This window comes from Poecilia formosa, unplaced genomic scaffold (genome assembly GCF_000485575.1).
Source record: "Poecilia formosa unplaced genomic scaffold, Poecilia_formosa-5.1.2 Scaffold1428, whole genome shotgun sequence".
NCBI classification, from domain to species: Eukaryota; Metazoa; Chordata; class Actinopteri; order Cyprinodontiformes; family Poeciliidae; genus Poecilia; species Poecilia formosa.
In genome coordinates this window covers 1,359-11,552 of record NW_006801367.1, presented here as the reverse complement: position 1 = coordinate 11,552, position 10,194 = coordinate 1,359, and the positions used below count along the sequence as shown (strand labels likewise).

The 10,194-nt window shown below is 38.4% G+C and overlaps 2 protein-coding genes across 2 annotated transcripts; both read right to left on the bottom strand.

The window, feature by feature from the left end:
* Window positions 1–20: 20 nt before the first annotated feature.
* Window positions 21–4,458, bottom strand: LOC103132868 (ATP-dependent RNA helicase DDX24-like; the record flags this gene model as incomplete). Its single annotated transcript, XM_007544640.2, has 5 exons — window positions 3,423–4,458; window positions 1,995–2,384; window positions 1,533–1,686; window positions 326–838; window positions 21–234 (listed from the first exon to the last, which is right to left on the bottom strand). Coding segments are annotated over exons 1-5 (2,052 nt in total), but the record flags the coding sequence as incomplete, so codon positions are not given.
* Window positions 4,459–5,973: 1,515 nt separating this feature from the next.
* LOC103132867 (protein Z-dependent protease inhibitor-like) lies at window positions 5,974–9,536 on the bottom strand. The gene is made up of 4 exons (XM_007544639.2): window positions 8,883–9,536; window positions 7,863–8,136; window positions 6,858–7,005; window positions 5,974–6,579 (listed from the first exon to the last, which is right to left on the bottom strand). The coding sequence occupies exons 1-4, from the start codon at window positions 9,484–9,486 to the stop codon at window positions 6,388–6,390; spliced, it is 1,218 nt and encodes a 405-aa protein (XP_007544701.1). The 5' UTR covers window positions 9,487–9,536; the 3' UTR covers window positions 5,974–6,387.
* Window positions 9,537–10,194: the final 658 nt, after the last annotated feature.

The window sequence follows — 10,194 nt, the reverse complement described above, 5'->3', positions numbered from 1 at the left end:
TAATATTGTATAAAAAAGGCTTGAATGAAAAGTCTGCAGAAGGTGCCATTAAGAAAAAAAAAATCGTTGGAATAGGTTAATTGATAACTTAAAGAATCGTCAGTTGCAGCCTTAGAGAAGTTATTGAGGCTGAAGGTGAGAGGACGCCATGGCCTCACCTGGTAGTGAATAACATGCTGAACGTTGGGGATGTCGAGGCCTCGCGCCGCCACGTCGGTCGTAAGGAGGACACAACTGTGGGGACAAGTTAGGACGTCCAGCGTTAGAGAAACAAATAATTACTGAACTCTTTCCTGAAGTGACACCTGACGGCTGCGGGACTTACTTCTGTTTTTCTGCAAAGCGCTCCAAGTTTTTGAGGCGATGTTTCTGGTGCATGTTGGCATGCAGAGGGAGAGGGTTGCAGTCCAAGATGACCAGAAGAGCACTGAGCCTCTTGATGCAGTCGATGCTGTTGGCGAACACCATGGTGCGACCGGGATACTGAAGCAGGAAGTAGTACAGGTAGAAGTCCTTCTCATCCTTCTGACAATGGATTTGCGTTTCAGTCAGGGTCTCCACGGTCGCCTCCTTCCTGGTGAGGTCAAGGACTTTCGGTTTGGACTTAATCCCCACCTTCTCCATCAGGATTTCCAGTTTGCTCCGGCTGTCCAGCTGCCTCTTCTTCTTCTGCAGGACACGGCTGGGCAAGCCGTGGACCATCATCAGAGTGGCGGAGAACACGAATGTCTGTCTGGTGGGGTTGAAGTGTGTGGTGTTGAGCATCTCCAGGAGGTTCTCCAGCTCTGCGAAGTGACCTCTCTCTACCATGCGGTCAGCTTCGTCAATAACCAAACACCTGCAACACGGCATCACTGAATTATCTCTTTGTTTTATTAGCGATGGATAATACAGCTGAAAAATTTATCAAGATAAGAGCTTCTCATATCAATCAATATCCATAACAATTGATTTTAAAAAAATATATATACTAAACAGCAACTGTAAAAAACAAAACAAGTATTTCTTTCTGAATTAGACGCATAATGTCAATTTTAATAGTTACAACAACATCATTACTATTAAATCCATCTTTAATAGCATCTTTAATACTTAGTAGAGCAGCTTTTGGTTGTTATCACCTGCTGTAAACAGGCTTCATAGGCAGAATGAGGATCTGGCAGAGCTCCTGAAGACCACTACTCATAGGCTAACTATTTTCTCATAAAAGAAACGGGTTTGCTTATTTATGTGTATTTCTAGCATAGTATTTGCTATGCTATACTTCAGAGCAACTTAGTTCAAGCTGCAGCTGCAACAAGGCTTAAATAAAAATCTGTAGATTTTGATTATCAGATTAACTGTCAGAACAATCGATTACTCCAATAATCGTTAGTTGCAGCCATTCGCGCTACATATGCAGGTTTTACAAGCAGGTTTCTGTGTAAATTGTATCATTTTCTTTTTGCCTAGGTGTATTTAGACTGAGTAGTATGCTTAGTCTACAACTCTCTGTGATCTTTACTAGTTAAGGAATCTGAACCTTGACTCACTTCAGCTGTCTGAGGTTGAGCAGATGAGGATGCCCCTCATTGATTAAGTCCCACAAACGTCCCGGAGTGGCGATGATGATCTCTGGTCTGCGCTTCAACATCCGTCGTTGTTTCTGCTGTGCCATGCCACCCACCACTATGGCCGTTTGGATGTCTACAGGGTGGAAACAAGCAAAGGAAAACAAGCTTTTATTTTAAGCAAACACCACTATTAATTTATTCAGTTTAAAGCTGCAGGCGCTACGTTTAACACTAATTTTAGAAGGACTATTAAGTGTGTCCACTAGATTTTCAGACCGTTGGAACCGATCGCTAAATGCTGCGTTCCAGTTGCCATCATAACTGGGAAATTCCAGCTTCCAAGTCTGTCCCTGCTCTGAAGTCGGAATTATTCCCAGTTACAACTGGAGCGCAGCATAATTATCTTGATCAAATTCACATGGCCGTTTAATCACGACTCACCCGTGTATTTTGCAACAGCATCGATGTGGTGTTTGACCTGGACTGCCAGCTCCCTGGTCGGAGTGAGAACCAGTCCGAGGAGAGGCCGCTTCCGCCCCTCAGGTACGTTTTCCTTGAAGTCAAACTCCACATCGTCAATTACTCGAACACATCCGAGCTGTTCGTCCTGATCTTCACCCTCAGAGTCCTGTTCGTCTTCATCAGAACCAAGAGTTTGATCCACTTCCATTTCCTCATCTTCCACTGAAGCCTCCATGCCGTCCTTCACCTGCTGCTCTCTCGTTTTGGACTCATCTGTGTCTCCCGGTTCAGACGTTATCTCCGAAGCGTCCTTCCACTCCAGGATGGTGTGGATCATGGGAATACCGAAAGCTAAAGTCTTACCACTTCCTGCAATTACAAAACAGCTTCTGTGACCAACATTTAGGTAAGATTTTCTGATTCAAGACATTTAAAGGGGCGAAAGTTTTATCCCGATATCTTGTGGTACCATTGTGATAACGATAACGGTGACGATACAAACTACCTGTTGCCGTTTAACAGTATAACTGACTGCATGACATAGCAATGACAGATAAAATACACTAGATAGAAGACCAGTTACATAAAGAAGTATGATTTATAGAACTAAAATGCACACATTAACTGCATTTAACCATATTTTCACATTTATTGAAACGCCTTTATTGAGAAAAAAAAAAAAACTGGACAAAAGTAGTAAAAATAATCTTGACTGTTTTAGGGATTTTTAAGTGTCATTAATTGGAATTTATTGTGGCAATAAATCAAAATCTTACAAGAAATTAATCAAGATAAATAATTAATAACATGCTAAATGTCTCTCCTACCTTGGACAGGTTAGGATAGCTGTTTGGGCTACAGAAAAACATGTTTTTTTTTTGCAAAAAATCATTCTCAGATGATGCGATTTTAGTCTGCTCAGGTCTGCCTATTTTGAGTTGTCACTTTAAATCCAAATAAGCTCCTGCTGGCCACACCCACAAACTTAACATTTACATGCCCATATAAAAACAGCTGCAAACAGATGCTCAATTAAACAACTGTACATCTTTGAAAAGCAGAAGTGGAGCCTTCTGTGCAACCAGTGAGAACGCAGCAAGTAGTTTGAGTCGTAAGTGTATAACAAAACACTTGTCTTTTTCAGCAGCCATTGTACAGCCGTTAAATCTGCTGATCAAACATGCTGGAGCTCAGCTTGGGTTGCTAGGCAACAGTGCAGTGCCCATTGCGACTTAACAGCTCATTTTCCAGATACCCAGAAACATTAACTTATTGCCGAAAAACAACTGCATGTTTTTGTTGTTGTTGTTTTTTAAGCATTTGGATTGTTTTTAGAAGCAGTTAAGAACCAAATTGATGTAAAAAAAAAAATTGTGTAAATTGTGAAATTTGTATAATGGGTCTTACCGGTCTCAGCCGCCCCCAGGATGTCCATGCGGTCTCGAATGGCTGGAGGCAAAGCCAGGGTTTGAATGGGAGTAGGTGACGTGAATCCCAGGCTGCTTAAAGCCTTCAGCACCGCAGAGGGGACAAATAGATCCTTCCAAGCACTCACATCAGAGTTTTTCTCCTCGGAACCAGAAAGCGCCGCGTTGGTCCAGTTCTTTGGCTGCTTTTTGGGAGGTTTTCTCTGCTTCAGACGGGGTTTTTCTTCTTCTGGAGGTTTGATGGCTTCTTGGTTCTCTGTGACTGCAGCCTGCTCTGTTTGCTGCCTTGGTTTCTTCTTCTTCTTCTTCTTCTGCTTCTTTTTCTTCTTCTTTTCTGTGTTGCTGGACTGAACGTGTTCAGAGACAGCAGCTGCTTCTTTCTGACTCTCTCTATCCTTCTTACTGGAAGCTTCTCCTTCCTGCTTCACGTCCTCATTGGTACTACAACCAGCCATCTCTGGATCATTTTCAGCAACTTTCTGACGTTTCTTCTGCTTCTTCTTTTTGACAGGTTCATCCAGAGACTGCTCGGCTTCTCTCTTCTTTGCTCGTTTCTTTTCCTTTCTCAGCTGTTTTTCTGCCTTCTCGTTGTCTACCAGACGGTAGGAGGTCAGCTCTTCGAAGCACACCAGGTCCTTCAGGCCTTCCTCTGCGAACAAATGAGGATCCAGCTCCACTGGTTTCCATTTGCCCTTAATATCAAAGCTTAATTTTACCGAGGAGCTCCGCTTCCCCACAGTTTTCCCCTTCTTCGGCTTCATTTTTCTTCAAACTTTAACCAGTTTCGCCAACGTGCTGAACTAAACACCGAGTCTGACTGCGCATGCGTGCTACGCGCTTTAAAACTAGGTCAAAGTTATTTAACAGTTAAGTTTTTATACTAAATATCCGTCTGAAGACGATCAATAACAACAATTTACCGAAATTGAAGCGGCTTCAGTCTGGTCACACAACGCATGACACGAGGGCGCAGCCATGACAGTATCATCACGTGGTTTGTAAAAACTTTATTCATCCAGAAACGTTAACAGTGAATCGGGATCGTCCTCTTTGCAACCGATTACATGTTACAATTTATTTTTTTTAAATTACAATATTTAGCTACTCTTAAAATGGATGTTTGTGTGTCTTTAGAGAAGCCAGGACATTTAAGAGCCGAGCAGTACAGTAAACAATGTTACCTTAATGTACAAAAGTTATATGATACCAAAAAAGTACTATTAATCTGTATGCACCTAAACATAACCAACACTCACCAGAGGCACTGATATGAGGCGTATGACAAGCAACATATGATAAATAATTCAATTTGAACAAGCTGCCCACCACTTTTATGCATTTACAGTCGATAAGGAGCAGGGGTGTATGGAGCTAAATTGGGGCCATAATGGTTGTTCAAAACATGCTTTTTCAAACTTAAAATAATAATTATAATAATTTTAAACTGAAAAAAAGAGTTATACTCTACTCCGGGTGCCAAATAATAAAGAAAAGACTGGTTGTCATTTTGTAGCATAGGGAAACGGAGAGAGAACACACATTTAAAGGCTCTTGTCAACATAAAAATCAATATTTACATGTCTTAACAATTATATTGATCCTTAGTTGGTGCATATTGTTATGAATATTTTTTTTACCAGCCAGCAAAAGAACTGGGAAAATGTTTTGAAGTTCTTGACAGCAACATGAGAGTCTGGAGACAGTTTTGAGCACTTACCCTAGTTGGCCAGGAGGCGGCAGTGTATGATTCAACATGATGTTCTATCAACACCCGAAATGAACAGCTAAAATTGTTTTATTGATACCAAGAATTTTATTTCCAATTCTAGATAATAGGAGACGATCTCTCAAAAGATAATAAAACAAAGTAAAATGAGTAACACTTTTTTAAAAAAAAATGGAATTTAGAAAATTATTTATACTATTTTCAATAATTACTGGAAAAACCTTTATTGGCTTTACAACAATCAGTCCCTTCTTATAATTGATTACCTTTTTTTTTTTGCCAAGTTTTAACTGGTATTTTCACAGTTTATTCTTGGTGATCAGCTCAAAGTCTTTGAGATTGGAGTGCCTCACTGCCATAACCCCAATCTTTAACTCCATGCACTAATTTTCTACCAGATGAAAGTGCAAATAAAAGATTGCTTTAAACCTAAATCTGTCAGGTGCATAAACAATTTGGGGCTTAACTGTATACAAAAAATAGTTTTAGAGTGAGTGAGACGCCTGCTTGCAGTTCAGTATTTACAGAATCATTTGTTTGTGAATTTTTCAGTGGAATGAGACTCCAAATTATTCACAAAGAAATCTTCCTGCTTACACATTTTTAAGTGGAACAAGTCTCCAATTTATTTGCAAAAAGAACAATTTTTAATTGCGAATTTTAATATGGAATGTGATTTCAGTTTATTTGCAAAAACATTGCCTCATAACAAATATTTCTTTGAAATGTGACTACAAATTATTGGCCAAAAAATCCCCCTTTTTATTAATTTTATGTGAAACTGTATTTATTAATGCATATTTGGTTATGAGTTGAAGTTAGGAGCTTTTCTGTTTTTTAGAAGTAGCCCTCAAGTATTTGTGGAGTTTAGCTATTCAGTCGGTTGTGGTCCGTAATTCCTGTGAAAACTTTAGTGAAGTGACCACTGACCTCTAAAATGTAAACTATCTCATGCATTGCTTAATTTGTCATGGGAATGTTTTTAATTAGGTTTAGCTTAAAAATGGGACCTTAAAAGTTCACCAAAACCTTCTGTCAGTAGCTGTAAAGAGGCGTTAGAGTCAGACAATCATGGAAAATACTGATTTAAGTTCAAAAGGTTATATTTGATTTACTAAGTTTGACATAAAAACTTACTGAAACCCGGTAAAGCATGGACAAGTGATGTTTTAAAGAAAATACATCAACTGACTTCTCCAGAGCTTAAACTGTGCAGTAATTAGTTGCTAGAGGGGTTAATAACTCTCCCCATGAACAAGAGGCAGTTGGTGTCTTCGTGGTATATGAAAAAGAAGAACGGCCTGTTGATGACGAACATCTTGGGCAGAGAGTAGGGAGTGATGCCGATTGTGGTGCTCGCCGCCACGGTCGTTCCCGTCTCGTCCACCTCAACCACAGCTTTGTGCAGGACCTGCAGGTTTCACAGCAGGAATAAACAGCGTTCAGGTGGGAATATAGAGGGATTATTTGTTTGTAAACACAGCGGATGTTACAACGGTTTATCACAGCGTGTTCAAATAAGTCATTTTCTATCAGTGGATGACCCATATAAGCATTAAATGCAGGTAACTCGATCAATGATGAGAGAAAATGGCTCAAGCTTCAGTGGCAGGTTTTTATTTTAAATGGAAGGTGTCAATTGATGATCTCTCCAAACGTGGTTAAAACATGGAGAAGTTTCTAACTAACCTCTGAGATTTTAAGGCCTGGTTCCATGCTGAGGTGTGTAAGGTTCGCTGAATTACTGAACAGGCTGGTCATGCCCATATCTGGAAGAAGAGCCTGCAGGGAATATTCCTCCGCCATCTTAAATTTTGGCATGTTGACTTCCAGCCTCCTACAAACAGAACAAGACATGGCGTGTTTATTAAATGTTAAGTTTCATACGTTTAAACAAAAAAAGCAAGATTCAAGCGTTTTTAAAAGCATCTTCAAGTATGTTTTCAAACTTTTGCAACACCACAGTTTGGAGATAAGAAATGGACAAAAAAAAAAATCAAATGTAATGTATTACTCTATTTTACAGCGGGGACAGGTAATCTGAAATGTAGGAAAATTTTATGTTTTGAAATGTCTCTTTCATACATAGACCATCAGAGAACAACACACTAATTTAACAAAGAAAATTACCTAATTTCAATCATCTTTAACGTATAAAATACAAGTCATGCTTTATTACGCAGAGCAATAAGTCACTGAGAAATTAGTAATAATAAATATTCATTACACTGAAACAATCCAGACAAATCGTGTTAAGATAAATGTCCTTTCTCCTTAAATTAAATGCTTAAACACACAAGATACAAACAGAAATATAGATTTTCTTGCTACATTTTCTGCAATTTAACTAAAAGAAATAATTTTGGTGATTCCAGCAAACCTAAAAGAAGAAAAGCTTGACCTGATTTACTAGTGAGAAAAAAATGTGTGTATTTTTATCCAGTTTCAACTGTAAATAACCTTTTCCAAATTTTAATCTTCTAATCAAACGTTAAATTGCATGTTATCCCAAAACTGTTCAGTTAAAATATCAATGACTTTCAAGGACTAGAAGCAAAATGTAGTGCTTTAATTACTGATTAAGCACTAAATCTCAGTTTGTTTGTTTTTTCCACTTTCAGTTTTTTTTTTTTATTGTGAAAACCGCAAATTCACATATGACGACTAAGCAAGAATTTCACAGTATGAACGTACGTTTTGCGGAGGTCTTTGACCCAGCTCTGGAACTTCTCGGCATTGATCTCATCATCAATCACAGTGTAATCGATACCGTTGTTTGGTAGCAGGATAAGCATGGAGACGCCTTCCTGGTATGGCAGCTTCAGCAGTCTGGCTCCCAGAGGAACATCCTCCGCAGTGTAGAACTTGTCCTCTTTAACCATCATGGGAACTTGCAGTACATTGTAATTATCGATGTGAAAGGGAGCGTCTCTGGTCAAATCGGAGTTAAAAGGCGACTGCCAGGCACCTGGATTGGGAACAACACGGTTAGCTTGCATGTAAACAGTTAAAGTTAGACTCAAAAACAAGTCAATATTTTTTATTCTGTGGTGGAGTGTTAGACCACGCTGAAATAATAATTAAAAAAAATTATGAGAATTAAGTCATAAAGTTATGAGGATGAGTCGAATAAGATCGAAATAATAGGAGAATAAAGTCACAATATTATGATAAAGTGGAATAAAGTCGCGGTAATACAAGAATACTGTTGAAATAACAGAACAAGGTTGTAAAGTATTAGAATAAACTCATAAAATAGTAAAGTCAAGTAAGGTCAAAACAATGGGAAAATAAAAACGCGTAGTATTACAAGAATAAAGCCATACAAAGAGAATATAGTCGAATAAGGTCAAAATAAAACAATAATAAAGTCATATAGCATTAATAAAGTCATAAAATTACAAGAATGAAGTCGAATAAAGTCAAAATAACAGATTAAAGTCAATATTAGAAAAATGAGGTCGAATAAGTTTGAAATAAAGCAAGAATAAAATCACAATATTATTGCTTTATTCTGGTAATATAACTATTATTTCGACTTCTCATATTTTTTCTACTTTATTTTCGTAACTTCATTTTTTTACTCTTTATTTGATTTGATCTGATGAGATCAAATAAACTATTTCTGAGTTGTTGTTTTATTTGTTACTTTTTATTAATTTCTTTTTTTTTTTTTTACTTTTTATTTATTTCCATCATACTCATTCATCTTACCTCGGAAGAAAATGCTGTTGATCAGCAGGAGCTGAGTCGTTTCATCAAGTGTGGAAACCATTTCGGTAATTTTATCCTGCGTCTTCTGCCTGACGTATTCGTTTACGTAACTGACGCTCCCTTTCGTGTCAGCAAAGTCCACGCTTTTAACTTCGGCGTGGAAAAACGTCCTGATATTGTCCTCAAACACATTCTGGACCTCCAGCTGCTGACGGACAAAAAGCGCCATGTTCTGGTCCAGTTTCAGAGAGCCGTTCTGCTCGATGTTTTCCTGAAGGAGCTGGAAAAGCCTCGGGATGAGCTCCGGCTGGTCGGCCGACTCCAACTGCTCCAGGTTCAGTACCCTGAGGATCTCCTGGTGCGTCACGCCGCCAGACGCCATCAGCAGGGTGGCGAAGCTGGTGGAGATGCTCAGAGGAGAGAAGAAGACGTTCTTGTCGTGGTGGCTGGATATTTTTCTGTAAAGGTTCATGGCGAAGTCCATGTTCTTGTAGGACAGATGGGAGATGGTGACGTTTGGAGGCGCTGCTGGATGGACAGGAGCCACGTAGCACAAGCAGGTTAGCAGGAAAATAAGCGCCATTTCCAGTTTGTGGGTTCCCATAGCTGGAGTAAGGAAATGTTTGAACTATGAACCTGAAACAGGAAGATGTTTTAAGTGCAAAAATACAAAATATTACCAAGTGTTTTCGTCTAGTCACTCTTAGGTCACTTTACTTTGAAAACGCTTCCCGTGTTGTAGCAAGTTTAGCAAATTAATTACACTGCAAAAACACAAAATCTTGAGTTTCTAGTTCAAATATCTTAATACACTTGAAATAAGACAAAACCTAAGGAATTATGGACTTAAAACACACATGTATATCTTTCAGAAGTGTTACTTGTAAGTTAGTTTTATTTTCCTTAAAGTGTACTAATATATTTGCACTTGAAACTCAAAATACTTGGTGAGATTTTGTGTTTTTGCAGTGTGGACAAATGAGCAACACTTCAAAAACACAATATTACCAAATATTTTAGTTTCTAGTGGAAATATGGAAACTAAAAATTACAAAACTTGTACAGGAATTATTTTCTTGAAAATACCTCCTATAAATTACTGAAAAGTTACTGGTCAGTTAGTTTTGTTTTATCTCAAGTGTAGAGAGATATTTGCAAAAGAAACCGGCTCAAAATACATTGTAAGAGTTTGTGTTTTTGCAGTTCATTAATTAGCAAAACTTGCTAACGTCCTGGAAGCTTTTTCAAAGTAAAAATGACCTAAATCCTGTTATTACTGCTTGGAATTGATAGATAAAAAAAAATTAAAAAC